The sequence below is a fragment of the Pteropus medius genome, unplaced genomic scaffold (assembly GCF_902729225.1).
Source record: "Pteropus medius unplaced genomic scaffold, Ma_sr-lr_union100, whole genome shotgun sequence".
NCBI classification, from domain to species: domain Eukaryota; kingdom Metazoa; phylum Chordata; class Mammalia; order Chiroptera; family Pteropodidae; genus Pteropus; species Pteropus medius.
This window is the reverse complement of record NW_024342647.1, coordinates 4,385,092-4,409,750: the sequence shown is the minus strand read 5'-3', so window position 1 is coordinate 4,409,750 and position 24,659 is coordinate 4,385,092. Positions and strand designations below refer to the sequence as shown.

General features: G+C 42.7%; 1 protein-coding gene across 4 annotated transcripts in view; it reads right to left on the bottom strand.

Moving 5' to 3' along the window:
* ASTN2 (astrotactin 2) overlaps positions 1 to 24,659 on the bottom strand; it is a 791,570-nt gene that overhangs the window by 296,699 nt on the left and 470,212 nt on the right. For all 4 annotated transcript variants that reach the window (XM_039866760.1, XM_039866761.1, XM_039866762.1 and 1 more), the window contains one exon: positions 2,326 to 2,492. In XM_039866760.1, the coding sequence (XP_039722694.1) occupies positions 2,326 to 2,492 (167 nt within the window). The remainder of the gene's footprint in view (positions 1 to 2,325; positions 2,493 to 24,659) is intronic.

The following is a 24,659-nucleotide window of genomic DNA, read 5'->3' as shown; positions in this document are numbered from 1 at the left end:
ACTGCAAAGGAATTTATTAAACCTGTGCTGACCCAGGAAACTCTTAGGCCACAGAGCTTTGAGCAAGTTGAGGTCCTTTCAGTGAGGATTTGTTTTTCTTGCTTAATTTAACAGTGTGCCACTTCTTTAGATCAACTTTTGCTCAAGCACTTGCTAATAGCTTTCATTGTTTTGTTTATAGTGCTTCTAACAAGTGTGGGTAATTCTCATTTGCATTTTTAGTAGACAATTTTCAAAACGTGTTGACAGTGCAGTTGGTTTTAGGAGACCTGGGTTTTATTTCTTTTTTGTCCTGTTTATCAGCATTTGAAAGGGCTTCAACAGCTCACAGCACATTCCCACTCATTCGCTCTAATTTAAGACTCTTAGAGACCTTTCCCAGTAAGGAAGGCTAGTTCTCCCCTGTCTCACAGACCCGGAAAACAAAAAGGCTGAGCACCTAGGGTCACCGAGCAAGTAGGGGGGCTACTGTCATTGCTAACATTCACTTCATTTCATTTAACCAACACATCTAGTGCTAACTCTGGGCAAGGCAACAGTCCAAATGACTTTACAAATATTAATGGAAATTGTGATATAATTAATGCAGTCCATTTAGTCCTCATAACAACTCTATAGAGAGATACTATTATGTTCTCTACTTTACAGATGAGGAAACTGAGATGCAGAGACATTTAACAACTTGCTCAAGGTCACACAGTGAGGAGGTGGTGTACTACATCACTATCCATATGAACTTGGGCAAATTACTTAACCTTAATGGAGTTTTATTAAACACAAATACTCTGCCCTCTTTACAACCATCATTGTATTGAGGTATATATTATTAAAAGAGAGTTGGGGGTAGAGAGCTAGGATTAGAACCCAAGTCTGTTGATTCCCCTTGACTGCTGTCATGTGCTCTGGATGGAAGTTAGTGATCATTTCTAAATCAAAATCCATGACTGCTGTCACAGCGTTGTTACTGTTATTTACAAGAGGGACACCTCCCCCAGAATATGCAGGGAGAAAAATAACAATGATAAGAATACAACTGATTCTGTATTCAAGCCATAGATCTAAACCCACACATAATTTACTCAACATTGCCCTGCAGTCACTTAAGCTGAAGAGAAACTGCTATAAATTCCAGTCTACATACACTAATTTATTTCTTATTTATTTTATCGATACATATCTAGAGCTGCTCCAACACCTGCTCAAAAGCACTTGAAGCCTCAGGTGTAACTGGGGCAGGGAGGAAGACCCTGATACAGACTCCCCACAAGGAAAACTGGACCCCACAGATTAGAACCACGCAGGTAAAATTAATTTTCTGTTACACTGAGATTAAACCCATACGTACTTCCCCACCCCTTTTTTTCATAATATGCAAAACTGAAAGGTTGTTAAATGACTTTTACTGCTTTTCTATCTTATTAAGGCACCAAGGAATATATTTCAATGATTAACTCTCATGAGAGCACAGGATTATTTTTCTGAGTCGCAGAATGTCAAAAGATGAGCAAATTTTCTAATACAAACACATCATCGGAAAGAAAATACAGAGGAGAAGAAAAAATGCTGCCATTTTCTTAGAGTGATTACTTTGGACCAAACACTATGCTAGACGTTATGTACGAAAGGAGTAACTACCACTGAGTCCTCTATAAGGGAAATAAGAGAAATTGGAAGAAAGGGTAGACATCCTTGTCCAAAGATCAAACTGTGACACAAGGAGATAAAGGGGCTTGTCCCAGGCCACTCGGCAAGCTAGTACTAGACTCTGCCCCTTCTTTCCATTAAAGACTAATTTTAACACTCCACTGAGCCTTAGCACTTGTCTGCATTCTTTCCTTTCCGCCTCCCCTCCTCCAGTTAACTATCCTTGCATGTAAGGGCATTAAGGTGCAGAGAAGCTAAACCCTGAACTTGACACTGCTAAATTCCTGCAGAATCAGAGTTGAAAACCTGCGCCAAGCCTGTGTTCTTAGCATACCTGCTGGTTTCTTAGTGACACCTACATGGTGCCTGCATCTGTCTCCTAACTAGCTGACCAGGTCTGCAAGGAGATGCAGAAGGGGCAGGAGGCTCCAGCAGAAACTTATCCTGACCCCCGGATGCAGCCTGAGCATGGATTATATTTATTATAATTCTTCTTCCATTCTTCCCAATATCCAACAGAAGGCTATATTCTTGCCTTTTGCCTCTTGGGCTGAAAAAGCAGACGCAGAAAGACAATTCGATTGAAGGTCAGACCCAACCTGACTGAGCTGTAGTTCCTGAACTTTGTTCTGCATCCCCTCGCCACTATGAAGGGAGTGGCTGGACTTCAGGGACACTCACCCACAGAACATGAAGATGGTGCTGGAGGTGGCATCATAGGGCAAAGGCAGCGTCTGCTGAAGGCACAGCTGCTCGCAACCACCGTTGAAGCCGTCAGAGCAGTCGATGCCCTTGGAGTGGTCGTAGCAGCCGGAGCCGTCCTTCATGGGCTTCAGCTCCTCAGGGCACTGCTCAGAGAGAAAGCAACAGGACGGTTATGGCTGAGGAGGTGGCAGTTCCCATCACACCCTCTCCTCTCACCTACTGAAAAGGTGCATGAGCTGGGTATCGACGAGTACCCAACTAATAGCAGTGTGGCCTTGGATACGTCCCTTTACCCACCCTGAACCTCAGTGTGCCTACCTGTAAAATGAGACTTTTGTCATTACCTGCCTCATAGAGTTGTGAGGTAACATCTGCACAATGCTTCGAATGCTGTGGCTCATGAGACAACCACATAGCAAACGTTAGTTGTTATTAATGTTGCTGGGGCCATCATCACAGTTGTGTTTATTATAATTGTCGAATAAGGTCTGTTGCTGTAAAGGTCACTTAGAGAAGCAGCCAGATGTATCTTAAAGAGCTCCTACCCAATATGAGGTTAAATTCAAATTTTTCTGCTTTTCCCTGTGAGATCCAGGGCAAGATTCCCTCTCTGAGCCTCAAATTCCTTATCTGTTAAATGGGCACAGATTAATTTGCTATGAAGTTGGACCATGGAAGTGCGCACCTTAATGAAAAATTTGGCACCAATTCTGGACTCGTCAAATGTGAGTTCTCCTCCCTGTCTTGAATTTGTCATCACTTCTCCATCCTTGTACCTGGAGCCCTAAATGAGATACCTGCATATTCTCACAGCCTGCAAAGGCCTCCTAACCAGTTTGCTGGTTTCCTCTACACCAGTGTCCCCAACCTTTTTGGCACCAGGGACTGGTGCTCCTATGAGAATTTAACACCTGATAATCTGAGATGGGGCTGAGGCCATGATGCCAGTGCTGGGGAGTGGCTGCAAATGCAGATGAAGCGTCTCTTCCTGGCCAGTGACTTACCTCCTGCTGTGCGGCCCGTTACTAACGGGCATGGACCAGCACCTGTCAGTGACCAGGGGGTTGAGGACCCCTGCTCTACGCCATCCTCCTAATTGCTGTTAGAGTGATATTTCTAAGTAGCATCACTCTCCAGCTTAAATAAGTAAATTAATTTTAAGCAACAACAACAATAACTTGAATCTTCCTTAAGCAGACGGCCAAGGTCCTCTGCAGATCATTTCAAATCCTCTGTGCAGCCATGTGCAAGAAACCAAACGGCTGCCCTCTGGCCCCTAAGAAACCCCAATTAATTTGACCTTGAGTGACCTCGGTCGAATGTTCTTGTCAGTGTGCCTGGCACCTGCTAAGTGCTCTGTGAAAGAAAGATTTTATACTGTAGGGACAACTGGTTATTGATTTAATTTAGTTTTCCATCATTTGATGAGGCTGAGCTCGTCTCCAATCCAGCAGATGGAAAAACAGTTCCAAATCTTCGGCGTTTGCATAGAGAAAATGAGGTACTAGGTTTTAATTTCAGTCACCCTTCTGGCATTTCCTGCCCACAAAGATTATTACTCAGAGTCCGGCCCTCCTCATCCATCACCGGATATCGCTGATTAAAACGTGCTCTCCCTCCCAACTAGCTCCCCAGTCCCCTCCCCCTCAACACCACCAGTAACAAAACACGCACACACAAAAAATTAATTCACTAAAACCACGGTAACAAACAAAAGGTCAGCCCTCTTGGAAATTAGATTTTGCGTCAGAAGTATTCATAATTACAAAGGCGCAACAGAGTTCTTCGAGACATTTGAGAGTGGCGCCAGGAAGGGTGACGGAGAGAGTAGGTTATAAATGGCCTTTGTCAAACTGCAAAAAGGTTATAAAACTGGCTACATTTTGTGCTTAAAAAGAAAAATCAATTTTCCATGCGAGCAAAATGTTGTACATATTAAGACAAGCTCAGAGAAAGCCTCTGCTTGTCTGGGAACATTCACTGCCAGACAGGAGAGCATCTGGTCATGGGGTCATTTGGTGCCATTTGCCAGCACTGGAGCTGGGTCTGTCTGTGTGCAGAGACTCAGGGATGTGTGCTCGGAGGAACAGCTGACCTTCTCATTGCTCACTGTTCTTCCCATTGCCCATTGATTCCCTAGCACTGTCGTTCTGTAAAAATGTATTGATTTTAAGATTGTTTCCTCTGTGAATTCCTGGGCCTGGTCTTCCAGCTGGCATTTCGTTGAGATTGTATTGACACGATTTAATGAAAACATTAAGTATTTTGTTTCATAAAAAAGTATGGCCTATAACTGAGGCATAATCTAAACATGTCACCTATTTTTATTTTGTTAAAATATAAACAGCAAACCCACGAGGTAGTGTGGTGGGCTGATGATGCTCCCGCTTGATTTTGGGGGCCGTCTGTTACGCAGCAATGGATAGCTAAGACAGTGAGAGAAATGTATCAAGTGTTTCGCAAAGTTCTCAGTAAATGGTAGCTACTGTTATGGGTATTTTAATGGGACTGAGGATCTAGTTTGAGAGGTAAGAAATAGACATACATCTGTCAGACAGAGAACTAGAGTTATAGAACTGGAGGGAATAAAGTATAATTTGAAAGGAAAAAAAAAATGAAAACTCTGCTAACATGAGTGACTGGGAAATACTGGAGTAGGGAGTGCTTGGCCAGGGTAGTCTTCTTAGCGAGAGGACATGTCACTGGAGCAGGAGGGAGACATCCTAGTATGCCAGAAAGATCACAACCCTTGCTCAGACACCACCACTCACCTGTCTTGCAATCTTGGAGTCACAGTTTCCTCTCTTTACATGCGGGAGGAAGCTTGGAGATGAGAAATATGAGGACTAAAAGCAGGCCTAAATTCCATACATGCTTTGTGACACTGAGCATCTAGCAAGTGCTTCACCTCAGAGAGCCTCAGATTCCTCATCACTGGAATAATAACGACTCATTTGGAGGCATTTCTGGAGAGTCTATGAGAAAACAACCTATAGTGCCTGGCTCAGAACCAGCACGTAATAGGCACTCAACAAATAAATATGGTAGTTGCATGTTTAATTTTTTTCAAGAAGTTGCCAAACGTTTCCAAGGTGGTTGTACTACTTTAAATCCCTACCAGCGATGCGTAAGCAATCCAGTTTCTCCACATCCTCGTCAGTATTTGCCATTGTCAATATTTTTTATTTTAGCTATCCTGATAGGTGTTAGTTATATTTCACTGTGGTTTGAATTTACATTTCTCTACTAGTTAATGACGCTGAACATCTTTTGTGTTTATTTTCCATCTGAATATTCTTTGCCGTGAAATGTCTCTCGATGTCTTTTTCTCATTTTCTAATTGGATTGTTTGAGTTTGTTTTTTTTTTAATATTAAGTTTTGCAAGTTCTTTAGATATTCTAGACACGAGACTTTTGTCAGACATGTAATTTGCAAATATTTTCTCTCTCTGTAACTTGTCTTCTTATTTTCAAATGAGCTTTCACAGAGTGAATGTTTTTTTGGTTTTTTTTTTTAATTCTGATAAAATAGAAGTTATCATTTTCTCTCTTTATGGGATCAGACTTGGGAATCTAAGGACTTTTTGTGAAGCCCGAGTCCCACTGATTTTTCTCGTGTGTGTGTGTTGTTCGTTCTCGAAGTATTATAGTGTTTTATATTTTATAGTTTATTCTGTGATACATTTCCAGTTCATTTTTGTATGAGGTGTGAGACTTACATTGAGGTTTGATTTTTTTTTTTTTTTGCCTATGAATGTGCACCTGCTCTAGCATACTTTTTTTGAAAAGGCTCCCTTTTCTTCCATTAAATTGCTTTTTGCATCTTTGTGAAAAAAACAAATTGAGCTTATTTGTGTCGGTCATTCCTGGGTTTTCTACGCTGCTTCATGGATCTATTTGTCTGTCTTTCCACTAACACCACACAGACTTGATTACTGTGGTTATATAAGTCTAGAAATGGAGTCAACTGACTTCCGCTTTTTTCTTTTTCAAAATAAGTTTGGCTTATTCTAGTTCCTTTGCCTTTCCATATAATTTAAAGAAAAATCTGGTCTATATTTATAAAAAATCGTGTTGAGGTTTTGATATTATATTAAACCTTTATATAAATTTGAGGAGAATGGAGATACTATATCGACTCTTCCAATCCATTTATACAATATGTGTCTCCATTTATTTGGATCTTTTCTGACTATTTCATCAGTATTATGTAGTTTTTAGCATACAGGTCCCATATGTTTTGTTAGATTTACATCTAAGTATTTCATTATTTTTCAGGGATTGCAAATGGTACGGAAGTTTTTATTTCAGTGTCCACATGTTCATTGCTGGTATATAAAAACGCAATTGATGTTGCATATTTTTCTTGTGTTCTGAGACCTTGCTGAGCTCACTCATTACTTCTAGGAGTTTATATGTAAATTCCTTGGCATTTTCTATTTAGATAATCATGTGATCTGCCAATAGGGATAGTTTTATTTCTTCCTTTCTGATCTATATGCCTTCTATTTCCTTTTCTTGCCTTATAAGTTACAATAAAAGGATATGTCACTATGCTAGCTGTGTCCCGAATTTTGATATTTTTCATTTCATTCAGCTCAGTGTCTTTTTTTTTAAATCTCCCTCGAGACTTCCTCTTCGACCTATTGATTATTTAATAGTGTGTTGTGTAGTTTCCAAGTACTTAGAGATTTTTCTGTTATATGTTATTGCTTTCTAGTTTGATTCTATTACAGCTAAAGAACACATTCTGCATGATTTGAATTTTTAAATTTGTTGAGGTTTTTTTCATTACCTAGGATATGGTCTATCTTGGTACATACCCCTTACACACTTAAAAAGAATGTGTATTCTGTTGTTGCCGGGCAGTGTGTTCTATAAATGTTAACCAAAAGGTTGGTTGATAATGTTATTGAGTTATTCTATAACACTGCTAATTTTCTAATTGCTCATTTTCTGTCTTTTAATTTGTATACTTAGTTCATTTACATTTAATGTGATTATTGATATTTTGGGGCTTAAGTCTGCCGTTTTATTTTCTGTTTTCTGATCTCTGGTTTTCATTCCTCTGATTTATTTTTCTTGCCTTCCTGTGGGTTACATTTTTAGGATTCCATTTTAATTTATTATAATGTTTTTGAGTGTATGTCTCTATATAGTTTTTAGTGGTTGTTCTAAGCATGCATAGCTTATCACAGCCTACTGGTATCATTTTATCAGTTGAAGTGATATACAGAAACTTTACTTCCCTAATGTCCCTTATTCTCTCCCATTTATAACATAATTTTCTTAAATATTCCTCTAAATACATTTACGACCCCATCAGACATTGCAAACATTTTTGCTTTAAACAGTAAACATACTATAGAAAACTGAAGAGGAGAAGAAAGGTCTATTGCATTTACACATTTTTGCTAACTGTGTTCTTTCTTCCTTCCCAACGTTCAAAGATTCCTTCTTTTATCATTTCCTTTCTGTTTGGGAAACTTTTGTTAGTCATTTTTTTTTTTTTTTTTTTTTGAGGAGGTTTGCTGCCAAGAAATTCTTTGGGTTTTCTTTCATATGGGAATGTCTTGATTTTTTTTTTTTTTATTCCTAAAAGATTTCATTAGACATAGGATTCTGTGTTGGCAGTTCTTTTTTATTCCACACTTGAAAAATGGGGTGTCGCTTCCTTCTGACTTCCATGGTTTCTCATGATAATTCTATAGTCATTCAAACTGTGTTTCTCCTATACATAAGATGCCATTCCTTTCTGCTTTCAAGGCTTTATTTATTTATTTATTTTTCCTGAAAAACTAGAGTACCTTCAGAAATCTGACTATGATGTGTTGGTGTGAATTTCTTTGTGTTTATCCTGATTGAAATATATTCAGCTTTTGAATCTGTATTATATGTCTTGTCAAATTTGAGAAGTTTTTAGTCATTATTTATTTGAGTACTTTTTGAGTCCTGCTCTCTTTTTTCTCTCCTTTTGGGACTCTAATGATACAAATGTTAGATTTTTTTTTTTTTTTTACAGTTCCAGAGGATCTTGAAACTGTGTTTATTTTTTTTTAGTCTATTGACTCTTGATGTTTAGAGTGAATAATTGCCATCTTTCTATCTTTAAGTTCACTAATTACTTCCTCTGTACTTCCCATCCGCTGTTGATTCAATATACTGTATGTCTTTAAAGATTTCAGTTATTGTATTTTTCAGTTCTATAATTCCCATTTGTCTTTCTTTTATTTCTTCTACTTTGTTAGAACTTCCTTTTTTTTTTTTCATTTTTGCTCATTTAAGCATTTTTACAATGGCTATTTTAACATATTTGTCAGTTAATTCTAATACTTCTGTTATTATTGGTTTTCTTCTTCCTTTTTTAAAATTCTGTTTGAGATCTCCCTGGTTCTTGATATGACAAGTAATTCTTGATGGAAGCCTGAACATTTGGGGTATTATGTTTTAACTGTGGACCTTCTTTAAACCTTCTATTTTACCTGGCTTCTTCAGACACTGCTCCAACAGAAAAAAGGGGAGGTGCAGCTCATTATTGCCAGGGAGAGGTAGAACCCCAGTTTCCCCAGTTCGTCTCCACAGATAACCAAGAGAAGGCTCCTCAATAATGCTGAGAAGTGGTGGAAATCTGACTTCCTACTAGGATTTCACTAATATGTCCCTGGGTGGAAGTGGTAGGTGTGCCTAGTTACTGTTCCCCACTGGGGCTCCACTGATACCACGCAGGGGGTATAATGGGAGGTGGAGAGGCTTCATTACTATTGATCAATGGTCAATTATCCTGACTTTTTACTAAGCCTTCTCTGGCACTACCCCCAAAAGGGAGGGGAAGGGTGCCTCATTACTTCAGGTTGGGTGGACAGTTCAGGCTCTTCATATAATCTCTAATAACACTGGATTGGCCTGGGATGGGAGTGAGGGATTAATCATCATCTCTCAGTGGGGATTAAAGTCCTGTCTCTTGGCCTTCTCTAACACCTCTCCAGCAGGGAGAGAGAAGGACTGTATTATTGATTGTCTCATTACAGCCTGGAAAGGATGGAAATCTAGCTCCTACTCGGCCTTTGTTAGTATGGGTGGAGAAGGGGGCAAGGTTTTCTGTGATGTTTGGCTGGAGTAGAATAGTTATTGTCTAAAATTTTCTGTCTTGTGAGGCTGCCCTCCTGGGACTCTGGCTGAAGAGAGCAGGCTTTTGGAGTTGTGTTTGTTTGTTTTTTGTTGGAAAATATGAGGCGGGAAAAAACCCCAAGGCACTAACCATATCCGTCTTTCAGTCCCCTAGCTGATGTGCCTTCTTCTCTCCACTTTTCACAGTCCTATGGTTGTTTTATATATACCCTACAGAGTTGTAGTTGTATGCAGTGGAAGGAATAGCGAAAAGATATCGATTCCCCCACAGCCTGTTTTGCAAAGCCCTAGAGTAAGAATGTTTTCTTACATTTTTAAAGGTTTTTTTTGTTTTTGTTTTTGTTTTTGTTTTTTAAGGGAGAATATAAGACAAACGAACAATAAAAACACCACATGTGACTATTTACTACATGGTCCTTATACAAAAAAAAGTTGCTGATCCTCCAACTTAAGCCATGGAAGGCATCTTGAGTTTATTCTAAGTACAACGACTGGAAGGCATTAAGGGTTGTTGGCAGGAGAGTGAAGTGATTTGATTTGGTACTTTAAAGAGATTACTGAAGTTAGTGAATTTGATTATCTGTAAGCACTTTCTTAAAGCTCATCAAAGGAGCCTTGGGAGGCAGGCTCTGTGGGACTAGTAGTGGGCGTAAGAAAGGGGCAGGTTTATCCCATAATATCCTGTTCCTTGGAGGGCTGCTCCTTTGCCCCAAGGTTTTACAGCAAGTAGGTGAGAGAGTTGAGGGGGTGGGGGGTTCTAATCCAGATCAGCTGGGCTCCAGAGCTTCACAGTCCTCATTCTAGTCCACTCAGACGAGGGCCCACAGGGAGACCCTGGGCCTGGGTCCTTGAGCCTTAAGGCGTTGAAGATCTAATTGGGGAGGGGACATCTGGAGGATTTCCAGATGTTCCCATCACTGGCTGGCCCGGACCTGCTCCCCGCCACCTTTTTCTCCATCTCTTGTGCCTGCTCTCCCTCCTTCCCAGCCCAGCTTTTCATCAGTACCAAGCCATTTCTGTTTGTAATTATACATTTTAATGTTCATTAATTATGAAATGCAAATTGCTCCAAGTATAAAATTTGTAATAAGCTGTTCAACCCACCCTCAGTTCTAAAAGGTAGGCCAGCTGCTCTGAGAAGAAAGAAAAACAACCAATTTAGAAAACAGAATAACTTTTCCTGGGGCTTGAGTGACTCTTACAGCAAATAAACCCAAGGCATTTCCTGATCCGGCTGGAAAAAAAGCCCACCTCTCGCCTCGGGCTCTGAGAGAAGTTAGTAAGGCCATTCTCTGGCACCTTGCCCTGAGAGGCAGGGTGGGGTAAAGGGAAGAACTCCACGCTTGGAAACAGCCTCTTACTGGTTGTCACATTCAGCTAGTTATGAGGCTTCTCTGGGCCTCAGTTTCTCCATCTGGAAGACTGTGATAATTACAAAACCATCCTAAAAGTCTGTGTGGCAGAAAAATGGATGATGGAGAGCAGGCAGACCCTAGCGAGCCCTCAGTAAATGCAACGGAATGGTCTCCAAAGAGCTGAGTTCGTTCTGCCGGGCCTCATCTCTAACTGGCTGGGTGGCTTCAGGTAAACACACCCCACTCTCTGAGTCTGTTTCTTCTACTATAAAATGAAGGAATTGGACAATAAGAAGTTGGAGAAGTCTTTTATCCCTGAGCTGCTAGGTATTCATCAAAGCAACTGTGACTTGTGAAAAAGGGAGAAGTAGCTCTAAAGTATTTCAGAAGAGACTGGAGAATTTCCTTTGAATGAGCACGCTTTAACAAATTGCAAGGATACCTGTAGACCTGCCTAACTACGGGTAAAGCCTTGTCATCCTCCACACACTCAACAATCATTCGGTTGCTCTCTCATCACCAATGCAAGTGGAATGATAGCACTAGCTCCCAAGAACAGTACCACTTCCTAGCACTGTCTCATCAGATCATGGTAAAGATTAAATGAGACAATGGGACAACAGTGATATCACTGGCGAATGAAAGGCCCACCACACTGTCAGCCACATAGGATCCCATAACTAAGGGATGTCCATCCACGTCCCTCCTGTGTACCTTTGCTTCACTGAACCTCAGTTTCTACATCTCTACACTGAAGAGAGGAACTCTGACCTCCCTGGGTTTGTGAGAGAACCAAACCAGATCCCCAACCTGTTACCCATCTGCCACAATGGCGAGTGCTCAAAAAATGATAACTGCTGCTGTGGATGTCTTCTTACATTCCCCCAAAGAGGAAATGCATCCAAGAGCAATGGGAGGGGACCCCACACATGCAGAGGAATTCTGCCACAAGCCGCTTTTGCTCTTTCCAACAATGCTAAGACAGGACCCGTACTATCCTTTTCATTTTGCAGATGAAGAAACCAAAGCCCAGAGTGGCCAAGTGATTTGCCTGAGGTCGCATGGCAAGGGAGAGGTACAGTGTGTCCACCATTAAAGTGCCCTGATTGTAAATGAGGTATTCTTTCTCTTGATCCACATGGAGGTGGCCTGCCTGTGATGTCGCAAGTGGTTCAGACTGGCTAGGGTTACACAAGAATTCTGAAACCTTGTGGGAAGGTCACTGTGATGGGTGGAGTCAGGTTGCTGGTAGAATAGTCTTGGATGTACAGATCAGATCAGTATAGATCAGACATAGCATCCTGGGAAGAATAGGAAGGGAAGGAAGCAAGAACGGAAATGAAATGGATGTTTCTTGGGCACCTACCACGTGCTGGATATTTTCCCAGATGCTATCTCTTCAAATTCCCAAAGCAAAGCTCAGAGGCACCTCTAAGATACACCTGTTTTGCAGGCAAAGTTACTGAAGATTTATCATATAAGCAAAGGGCTGCTGAGTTCTTCACCATTCCTTTCATTAGAGACTGAGTTGGCCTGGTTCCCCTCGTCCCAGGAAGCCTCTGGAGCACTTCCTGGAATGGGGGAAGCAGAGAAAGCCCTGCCAGTTCTTAGTCCTCCTCCCCTCTCCCTCCTCGGCCTCAATCTGTCAACAAGGCCACCTAGCCTGTCACTGGCAACATTTATTTGGACAATCAGACCAGTCAAGAGCCCATTATTACTAGGAGTTTTAATCAACTCATGCCAATTCAGCTGCCGCTCGATTTGCACCGGCTGTGAGGCTGACGTGGAGGGAAGCAGTGGGCATGCAAAAAGGATTGCAAGGATCAATAATCCTAGGCAATGTAAGACAGGACCACCAGGGGGCCTCGAACTTTAAGTTGAGGAGGCAGAGCCTGTCACCAGACCCTAGGGGAGCTCCCTGGCATACAGTCCAAGCCACTCTGCCTCACCTATCCCTCTACTTGGGTCTGGAAATCATCCAGCCAAATACCCAGCAGCACCTGTTCTGTGCAGGGCCCAACTTCAGGACCTCTGTCCACGCTCTTCCCTCGGCCAGGCCCGTCCTCCTCTTCTAAAAGATTCGTAAATATCCTATAAGCTACAGCTCAAGCAGCCCCCCTCCATGAGTCTTTTCTTGACCTCCAGAAGCTGAAAGAGGCTGAGGAGACAGAAAGAAATGAAGTCTAATCCAGACACTGCTAGCTGTGTGACTCTGGGCAAGTCACCACACCTTTCTGATTTTGGTTTCCCCATTTGAAAATGGACTTAATAATAAAAAAACTGCCTCCTGGGGTTGCTGAGAATACTCGGTGCCAAAGGACAAAGAATCTTTGTGTGGAAGTTCTTCCTTCTGATGCCCAGAGTCTAAAAGAATTATTTTTCCCCTCTCTCTCTCGTTAATTACCCTTCTGGCACAAACTTTGTTCTGCCAGGTGGGATGGTTTCTGGTTCATAGTCTGTCTTCCCATGAGTCTCTGGGATATTTGAGGAATGTATAACACACACGGCTTCCTCTCCTTAGCACTATACCAGTGCCCAGCACATGGAAGGGTGACACCTGGTGTGGCTTTTGGGGGTCAAGCAGACCTGGGCTTGAATCTGACCTGGCTTTGCCACTTACTAGCTATGTAATGTCAGCCAGTCACTTCATTAACCACAGAGCCTCAATTTTCCAATTGTAAAATGAGTCTAATTATACCTACTCAGTAGAATTGCTGTGGGAAAAGAAACAACCAAAAAAACTTAGACATTTGATGATGTCCCTTGCATAGCACCTAATACATGGTAAACTGTCAATTGTCAGCAAAGTTTAGTTATTGCAATCATTATTACTCAATATTTGATGCTTGGCAAATATTTTTGGAATGTAATAAAATGTTTGGTTGCATTGTTTAGTTCTGGCTCGAGTTCCAGTGAAATACCAACAAGCCATTGTCCCCTCATGCCAGCCGTATGTGCCTCATGCGACACACACTGAAGACCTGAGAAAGGAAATTCAAATGCCCTGGGCACCTGCTGTGTGGACCAGGAATCGAATTACATGTCTTTCTTATTCTACTCCTGAAGGCCCACGATTCTGTGAGCTTGCTATTGTTACTCCAGTTTTGCAGAAGAAGAAATAGACTTTGAGGCCAGAAGCACCTTTCCCATGGCATTCTGCTTTCGAGTGGTGGAGCCAGGGTACAAACATGGCATGTGGCTCTAAACCCATGCCCTCTCCACCGTACCAACATGCATCTTTCCTATGAAGACACAAAGAGCTAGCAGGCATGGTGTCCCTGAGTTACAGGAGATTGAAGACCAACTGGAGAAATTGAGAAAAGCCTGAGAGGACAGTTAGTCATGGTTCAAGATAGCTTATGCTCAAGAATAGTGCTGAACTGGCAACAGTGCTGAGCTGCATGGCTGGGTTTGCTCATGCGCATGTTGATCATGGCTAGCTATCGGAATATAGGATTGCCTGTCTTTCCCATTAGGGCAGGGGCCCCCAATCCCAGAATCTGTCTGTGGACTTTTAGGAACTGGGCCTCACAGCAGGAGGTGAGTGCTAGACAAGGGAGCAAAGCTTCATCTGTATTTCTAGCCGCTCCCCAGTGCTAGCATCACCGCCTCAGCTCCACCTCAGATCATCAGGCATTAGATTCTCATAGGAGCACTGGTCCCTGGTGCCAAAAAGGTTGGGGACCGCTGCTCTAGAAGATCCCAGGGCTTTAGGAGATGGCGGTTACAATCCCTGCTCTGGGCACTTCTCTTCCTTTCTCTAGCCCTCCATCTTCTCACTTGTTCAATGAGAAAGGTGACAGCTGGTCTCTAAGGACCTTACAGCTTGCACATCCTATGGTTCTCTGCAAGAGGATGGCAGAAATTCCAAAGGAGGTCAGGTGGTAGATTCTGGTGGAAGGTGGCACCTGAGCTGGGGACCAGGGGTAGCAACCTGAGAACATGGCTTGCAGCTCACCCCTAGAGCCTCTTCAAATGGCCGGTCATCCTGCTGGGAGTCATCAAGCCTTCTGCAACTCTCTGGAGCTCCCCAGGGCTCTGCATGGAGGGGATGTTCGGTTTAGCAATAGCCTTTTCGAAGTCTACTGTCCTCCAGGTCACCAAGCTTACGAAGCCTTAGCCACAACCCTCGAAGGGGGTGGGCATGGGGAGAAAAATAAGTGCGCACGTTCTTATAGTCCTTAAAGTTTCTTATATGGAAAAAACAAGCACTGAGGGCTGAGAGAAGTGAGGCCAAGGAACGCTTCCCCAAGCAAATCTGCCAGGAGGCCTGAAGAACATCTATTCAATAACTGTCTGGTGACGATAACAAATACCCTTTGCATAGCTCATTAATAACAATAATAGCTAACACTTAACAGTGCTTAGCGTGTGCCAGGCACTGTTCTAAATGTGTTATGAATATTAACTCATAATATTAAATACAGCCTGATATAGGTGGCATAGGTGCTACTACTCTCCTCATGATGTGGACTCTTCGGTACATGCTGGGTGTCACTGCCTGGTTTCCTTTCCTCGTCCTTTGTAACTAAAAACTCAATTTGCAGCTTGAGCCTGCATCCTCACACCACACCTCCTCATTGATCTCCTGGACTCTGCCTGAGAAATGATTTTATAAGCTGGCTAGCTTTGAAAAGCATGGAGCAGCAACCGTTGAACATATGCTTCTATGGGTATATATTTATTCATCGTATGTTAAGTGCAATCTGAGGCATTTTGCATATTTTATTTATTTATTTTTGTCACAGAGAGCAATTTAAGAGAAGGAAAAAGAAGGAAAAAAGTCTACCCCTGAATAGAGACAGATGTCACATATGTTGGACCCTGAGGTTCCCCAAGTCCATTGTATTGAGAAGAGAGGTGGGTGGTGGAAGGAAACTCACAAGCACTGAGAATTAAGCACCAACTCTAGCACTCACCTCCCGCGCCCACAGCAAAGCATTAACCATCCAGCCCCAGGGCAGGGTGCTTCAAGTCTTTATTTTCGAGGCCTCTCCAATGGCCTTCTGGCCCCGCCTTCTAGCTGCTATTTACTGAGTACTAAACCTCAGCCAGATGCTGGGATAAATGCTCACCACCTCATCCCACCCCGCAACACGAGCTCTCCAGGCACCCCAGATCTCAGTGCTGTTGTGCACATAAGCCACTGACACATTATTGTCCAATGTTATCTGCTACTGCAACAGGGCCCTGTGCTCCAGAAAGCCCGCCCCTAGACCGGTACCCTCAACATTCCGAACATCAAGGTTACTAGAGTCCCTCAGATTTGGGCTGGGCTCCGATGCGGCCAGTCCCTATATGAGTGACACTGGGCACACCGCTTTCTTTCACATTCACATAATGGGGATGGCGATACCATTTGGTTTGGATGCTGTGCAGATTCCCAGATCCAAAGTTACACTTAACAGCAGCTCAAGAGACATTTGTTCTTTCTCTCTCTACCCCCATCCCCTGCCTAAAAGGTTTCTCTCTCACCCAGAATGAACTCAGGATGCAACATTTTAAAATGTGCCTTAGGAAAAGACTGCAAGGGGAAAAAAAAAATAATACACTTATGTGGATGCCAAAGATTCAAAGGGCCGAAAGCAGTGGCTTAGGCCAGGATCTATAGCAGAGGGAATCAATAAAAATGGAGAAAGTTCATCCTGTGCATATGGGGAAAAGAGGCACCCACATCTGGTTCACAGTGGTAGGATCTGAAGAGTCATTTTTTGATTCTGTAAAAAGACTGTGAGCTCTCTTCTAGTCAGGACACAATACATGGCTGTAACTCTGAGGCCTTGCTGACTGTCCAGCACACAGTAGATATTTAAGGTTGCATTCTGAATGCAGCTAAACTTTGAGTAACACTGTGGATGAGCAGATACCCAATCTTTGCTTCAATCCATGGAGATCAGTTTTCCTAGCTTAGTGAGACGTATGGAAGGCTGGAGAACCCACTACTGACAATCAAAAATAAATAAATAAAATTGTTCTATGTGGACAGAGGCGAGGACACTATAAAGAAAAAATAAGGGACATGAACAGCATACATGTCAGGGTTGTGGCTACTTCTACGAAAGAAGAAGGGGTGGCAATGGGAAATGGAGGCGCAGTGAGTGCATTGGGCAAAGGGGCTTCCGTGGGGCAGGTGACATCCTGATTCTCGACTTGGGTGATGGCTAGATAAGCATCACTAACTTACTGTTGATGAAACTGTATGTCGTATTTCACACATTTTTCTATGTGTATATTTCACGATAAAATACGAATTAGAAGACCTACTTACTAAAGGAAGTACCAACATGTTAATGGTGGTTATTGGAGGTGGTATAACTGCGGGTGGTATTTCTCGCCATTCTTCTCTCTCTGAAGTCTAAATATTCTTATACATATATAGTATAAGTTTATAATTGAAACAAGTAAGTTTTTAGATGAAATGCCTGATTATCTAAACAAGGCCACAACAAAATCACAAAGGTTTGGGTACAGACACTCCTGCTTGAATTCCGCCATATGGAGGACCCCGTGTTGTCTAAGGTTTTGTATGAAAAAACAGTTCTCTGGGGAAGGGGTGTGGGGAGTACAGTCCTACTGGTTGCCACTTAGGCTGATCTTCCCTCTAGTTCCCTCTAGTGACTCAAGCACGGCTTTGATATGTGGGCTGTTGGGGGGAAGAAAGGAGCCCCAGAGAGAATCAAGTTCAACTCTCTGAGTTCACAGAAAACATAAAGGGCTTCACAAAAGGTGCACAACAGGCAGAGCCATGTTGAGAAACAGGGTCGTTTATTACTTAGGTTTAGATGACCCCATGATAGCTGGCTCCTGAAGTCACCTCTCCTTCCAATGGTCATGAGGAAAATTCTTAAAAATCAGTGAAAGCCAGAACAGGATCCCACGTTTCCTGGGTCACCAAGCTCCTTCCTATCTGATAGGAACTCGCCCTGGGTTTTACAGAAGTTTACAGAAGGGGGTCCAACTTGTGCCGGTTATGTACTCTGGGCTCAGCCAAGAACATCACAAGGTGCGGGGATCATTCCCAGGTTATGGATAAGAAAACAGAAGCTCAGATATATTCAGCAATTTGCCCAAAGTCACATAACTTCCCAGTGATAGGGATGGAGTTTGAACCCAATTCTATCTTACAGCCAAGTCTGCTCTTCTCACTGGAACAGAATTCTAATTATCTAGCCATCCTCCTTAGGAATGTATATAACTGTATCCAGTGAGAAGAAAGGCTAGCAAGTATTTTGTGAAAACTTTTCATTGCTTGCTACATCAAAGCTAATAGTTTCTGAGATTGGGGCCCATGGCGGGGGTCCAGTTATTCTTTTTCCTGTGCCCCAAATTAACTGTTTCCCATCCATGGACAACTTCTCTGGCCTCCAAGAATATCTGGGCTGGTGGTTAAAGACTAATTAAGCTAGGGTCCATGAGAGGCTGGTCAATATATTTCAAATTAATAATGAGGAAGAGGAAGAGGAAGAAGATGCCGTAATTTGTCATACATGTATCTCCAAGACGCATGACAAAAGACAAAAGAAGGATGTTACACTGTATGGAAAAAAGAGTCTTAGACTAGAATTTAGGACACCTGGCTTCAAGCCACACATAGCCCTTATGCTTTTGGACTCAATTTGCTCATCTTTGTATTTTACGTAAGGTTTAAATATTGTTAAGATCAAGTTAGGGAGCCAGTTGTCTTAAAAAGAACAAAAAGGAGAAATGCTTTTAGAAAGTATGTATAAAGACATGTAGTTCTGACATAGAAAGTTGCCTTCCAAAAATGCAACTGTATGCTTTTTATTCTTTTATTTTTAAACTTACATAAATTCTTATTTATATTTGCATATGTAGAGGGAGAAAATATACAAAAAAGATAGATGTATAGACCAAAGTGTGGCAGAGTTATCTCTAAAATGAGTGAGTGGTAGAAAAAGAAGACCTTGTTTTTTATTTTTCTGTATATATTTCAGCAGTGTTTGAATGTGTTTTATTTTATTTTACAATGAGTCTGAGCTACTGAACAACAACAGCAGAAAAAAAAAATTAAGAGAAAAGAAGATTGAAGATCGGATAGTGAAAATACCTATAAAAGCAAAAATTCTATTGTAATAAAGATGAATACAATTATTCTGGCTTTTCATTTCAGAGCTAGAAAAAAAGGGTGTCTAATTATCAGTGTCCCAATGGCTACGGATTTTTCTTCATAGGCACCCAGCACATCCACTAAGAACTTGGCAGTCTCTGCCTCTGACCCTGTCACGTCCCCAGGAGGTGATGCCCCACAGCCTCATTCGCTCTTCCTGCACGTGCCTCTGCATTTAGACTCCCTGCCACATGTATCTCGCACACCTCACAGTCCCTGCTACCCAAAGTACTACTTTTATTTTATCACTCCTCGGCCCCCAAAACCCACCTGGCCAAATGCCCCCAGCTGCCCTTGAACTTCATCTTGAAAGAACACCAGTACCCTAAAATAGGGATAGTCACAAAAACTCAAAGCAGTGTTGCTCCTTTAAGAAAAAAAAAAATTCCACCCCATGCCCCTCCCAAATTATAGAACATGGGAAATTTGAAAACTGTCCTTACAGACTTCTGGGAATCTATTCTAAAGAAACAACTCAAAGCACAGAAAAAGCCTTGTGCCCAAAGATGCTCAGAGCAACCTTGTTTATACTAGACTCAGGTTGGAAACATTCAAAATGTCCATCAACAAGACAAAGTAAACAATGGCATGTTCCCCTCCATGGGATATTAGACAACCACTACAGGAAGGATGTTCATGAAGAATTTGCCCCGTTTAAGGAGGAGGGTTCCAGTAGCAGGCTGCTTGCCTCACATTCTCTGCTCTAGGACTTAGGAGCTGTGTGAACCTGTGTGAGCTACTTAAGTCCTCTCTGCCTCAGTTTTCTCATCAGGAAGAAAAAAGAATAATGAGACCCATCTCGGAGGCTTTGGAATATAACAAGCACTCAGGCGATTTTAGCTCTCATCGCCACCACCGCCACCATCATGATCCCTGCATGAAATATCAGATAATAATAATAATAGCAATTGTGTTTCGTGCCTATTCAGGGGCAGGTGCTGGTCCATTATGTATGCGTTATCTCAGTCCTAAAGCAGCTTTGTCAGGCATTATTATCCTCATTTTACTCTATAGGAACTTGAGACTCAGAAGCCTTAAGTGATCTGTCCCTAGGCCACACAGCTAGTGCATGACAGAGCAAGTTTTTGGCCCAGGTTTCTCTGATGCTGGAAACTGTGCTCTTCAATACTACACTGAACCTCTTGGAGGTGGAGGTGCTGGTGGTGTGGGTTGGGGGCGGGGGGGACCAACACATTCTCTCCAAAGCTAAAAGGTGTTTGAAATAGGGGCATGAGGCAACTAGAATGGCAATGCCACTCTAGAGGTGCTTACAAAAGGGATGGAGATCTTTCCCCTGAATATTTACTTTTCCAGCAAGCAATGAGTTAACTAAGCTCCATGATACTTTTTCTGCCCTCAGGCCTTTCCAATATTAGAAAGCATTGCCCTTTGAGAATATACATTCGCATGGTCATAGATTTTGAGAATTGAAAGATACTTTAGCAATTCATCAGCCTCTCTCCAGGATGGTCCCAAAATCCTTGGCCAGGTTCCAGGGTACAGAGTAATCAAATGGCAGACTCCTTCCCTGAAGAAATTTATTCCGGGCTTGCAGCCAACAGGTGGCAGAACCAGGACTGTGGCTACCACTTCCTGTCTCCAGGGTGGGGCTCCTTTCCTCCACACCATTCTTCCGGAAATCAAAGGGTTAAACCCATCATTTCAGAAGGGGGTGGGGCGGGGCTGCTTGATGACTTTAACAGATAAGGACTGCCACACAATAAAACCAGCTTACCAGAAATACCATCAGACCCAGCAGATTTGAGTCCCAAAGAAATAAGATGAAGTGGGGAAATAAAGAAGGCTTCAAATGTCACAGGAAGAATAAAATATGACTGTCATAAAAGGGTGCATAGGCTTTATGTGAATGCCACACATTATAAACTTGGAAACTCCACAGCTGCCCCCCACCCCCACCCCAACCTAGAAGGGAGGAAGCCTCTACTGAATGTTCACAAAGGACAGATGCAAATACAGAGCTCCCAACTGAGGGATGACCCCATTCCTTTCGCTTCCCTGCCCCGCAAAATCTGAGCCTGGTGTGCGGGCACCGAGTCAACGCGTACAGCTCCAATGTCTCTCTTTTCTGACCATCCCCGCCCCCTTTCCAAGACGCATTCTCTTTTATCTTCCTTCAAATTCTTGAATGTAGAAGAGGAAGAAGGAATCCTGGACACTGAGAGAAGGAAGTGCCCACTCCCCGTTATTCTCCCTGACTCTGGGGATATTCACTTAATCCTTAGGGAGCTATCCTCAGCCTCTAAAAGTTGCCATCTGACGAGTAAAGAGAATGGGCTTTGGAGTTAGATAGCTTTGAATACCAGCTCTGCCTTTACCTGGCTGGTTGGACTTAGGCAAATTTCTCATGCTTTTCGAATCCTTTTCTTCACAGACTAGTGCCCGTTTCATAAGGTAGCTGTGAGGATTCAAGGCGATGCTTGCATTTCAAGCATTTATCCCAGAGTCTGGCATATAATTGGCATTTGCAAACCCTCCTTATGTGTATCTCCATCAATAATACCAATACTGGTATTATTGATAGCATTAATTTGTTTATCAATAGCATCAACTAACTAATGCTATCAATAATATCAATACTAGTGCTACCGATGAAGGTGCATTTAAAGAATTCTGTCTGTGGACCTGTCTGATCAGAGGATACTGTATAGGAGATATTCAACCCTTTAAATACTGCTTCCCAACCCAAGAGTTTTTGAGTTCCCCTAAAGATGCTTTGCCTCCCGATATTGCATATTTCTAAAGACTTTTTCAAAGAAAATGTGGCAAGCACCTTTCCTCCTTTTGGACTCTGGCAAAACCTGTGCTGGTTGAACTGTGAATCCATCACACACCCTGTTGCAGATCCGCAGGGATGCACTAAGCCTTCGGAGTCCATTTCTGGGGAGGAAGAGGCCAGAACCACCGAGGCTCAGCCCTGCTCCACCCATCCGTGAGGGCCGGATGCCAGGCAGACGGGGTTGGGATTCCCCTGGTCAGTGGTGCCCGGGCTGTGCTCCAAAGTGATTTCTCACTCTGATGACTCTCCTTGCATGCCTTCCCCACCCCTCTCGAGTTTTGTTTCCTTTAATTACAATCCAATTGAGTCCTTAAAGGGGTAAGAGATGAGGAATGGAAAGAAGCAGCCTCTCTCTCCTTCACTGAACCACACTGCAGTTTTTGCCTCCGGCTGAGTGGTGCCAAGAGGTGCCTGACCTATAATAAATGAAAATTCATATATTTATTCATCTTGACTTTTTAAAAGGCAGCACTTTTTGTTGCCTCTTAGCATCTCAAGGCAATCGGGGGTCCTAAGGTCTTTCCTGATATCTGGAAGACTAGATGGCATTTTAGGTCAAAGGGAAAAATAAAAAAAAAAGGTGGGGCAGAAGAGGAGGTAAGAATGTGGCTGGGTGATTTGTAGGTGGTGGAATAGAGTGGAATTGATCAGGAATTCAGAAGAAAGGCTGGAACTGACACTAGACACACCTCTCAAAAGCTACCATCGCTCCCTAGAATCCAGTAAGCATGCAAACCTCCATACCTCTCTCCGTCCTAACTTTCTATGAAGACTCCCAACTGTCTTGCATCATTCCTCCTTCCTCTAGGCTTTCTCATTGTCCCTCATTTTCTACCAGACAGTTTCGTTTTTTTCTTATGTAAAGTGGAGATAGTCATAAAACCTAGCTCATGGGTTGACTGTGAGAATTAAATTGGTTAACATAAGCAATGCATTTAGAATCACATCTGGTGGAGTCACGGAGTGGGTGATTGCTCTCATATTAGTGGCTTTTCTCTCTTGTAAAATGGATATAATGATACTTATCTAGGAGTATAGTTACAAGCACTCACGGCCATGGACATAAGTGAACTGGCACACAGTAGGCCCTTTGTGAGTGTCGGGTCCTTCCTATTGCCACCTCCCTTCCCCCAGGACTCATGTCCACCCTGCTAGATACTTTTGTGCAGAAATACAAAGTGATTTGTTCAAGGTCACAACTGTAGCCTTGCTGAAGCGCATCTTGTCTTGTGAACTAGCTTATGAAACAAGGTGGGGCTCTCGTTTTTGTAGCTCCTGTTCCATCCACAGTGCTGGATACAGGAGTATTGCTAAATAAATCTTTGGACTGCCACAGTGACCAAGCTGATGCTATAAGGCCATAATTGTAGGAAAGAGACATTGGGAAGAAGAAGTCTTAGGATCAAATCTTGATTCTACAGTCGGTTCCTGCATCTTTTCAGGCTTTTATTTTTCTGTCTGTATAGTGGGAGAGGTTCTGGCCTGGTTAGATCTCCAGGGCCTCTTCCTGCTGTGGCAGCCTGGATCTGTGAGCTCATGCTGTAGGTAAACAAGTAAATTAAGATGGCCACCCATTCTTGGCTACTCCTCTTACTGACAGGTAAAGTCTGCTCTCTCCTCTTGAATCTGAGCTGACCTTAAAGGCCTGGTTGACCAACAGAATGTGGTAGAAATGATGATCTGGGTCTTCTGAGACTGGGTGCTAAGAAGCACTGCAGCTTCTCCCTTAGAACTTGATTTTGAGATGTTTCTTCTGCAGATCCAGCCTCCACGGTATGAGATGCCGAAGCTGAATGGAGAGGCCCTGGGTAAGTGCTCTAGTCCACAGTCCCAGTTTAAGTCCAACATAGCTAGGAGCAACTGCCAGCCCTTTGGGCCCCAGTACCAGACAGGTAAGTGCAGGGGCTGTCTTGGAAGGGAATCCTCCAGTTTCAGACATCCAGCTAGTCCTGCATCAAAGGCCAGGTGTTTACCTGGCTGAGCCCATATTCCTGATCCACAAAATCGTGTGTTTTAAGTCCCCGAGTTTTGTGGCAGTGTGTTATACAATAACAGATAACTAAAATAAAGAAGGTGAATTGATATTTCAAAAGGGGCTGAGAAGGACAGATTTCAATCACGTGATTGTATGGGGTTGACTCCATCAAAGGACTCCTTCCTGAGCTAGGAAAACCAGAATAACACAAAGGAACAGCTTGAGTGAAATGCTTCAGGGGGCAGCAGTGACTCAGAGGAGGTGGCAGTGCCCTCAACACAATATCATGATTAAGTGCTGACAGTTTTCTTTGGTTTTGTCCTCTATCTTGATTAAAATTATGCAATGTTTATACTGCCGCGCAGAATAAATGGAAACATAGCTTACTTTTCAAACTGCCTTGCCGACATAATTACGTTTGTCAGATTTATACCATTTTTAATAAACAACAATTTTTTAATCTTTCGCACATTGAAAGGGAACACAAGTGTCCCTCCCTCTTTTGATGTTTCGTTCATTGTTACTTTCCCTGTCCCTGGTCAGGAAGTGTCTCCCCAGAAATAACTGAATTCAAAATAACAGGATAATTCTCTCTATAGTATCTCCTGGATCACCCTCCTTTTCCATATTATCATTCACCCTGAATTAGTTTTCCATTGCTGTTGAAACAAATTCTCACAAACTTGTGGTTTAAAACAACGCACGTTTATTAGCTTGCCGTTCTATAGGTTAAAAGTGTCACTGGGCTGAAATCAAAGTGTCAGCAGGGCTGCATTCCTTTTCTGGAGGCTCTAGAAGAGCTTCCTGCCTTTTCCAACTTCTAAAGGCTTTTCTTAGTTTGTAACCCCTTTCTCCTCCTTCAAAGCTAGCAATATTGCATTGTTCTGAATTCCCTGGCTGCCTCCCTCTTACACATTTAAGGATTCT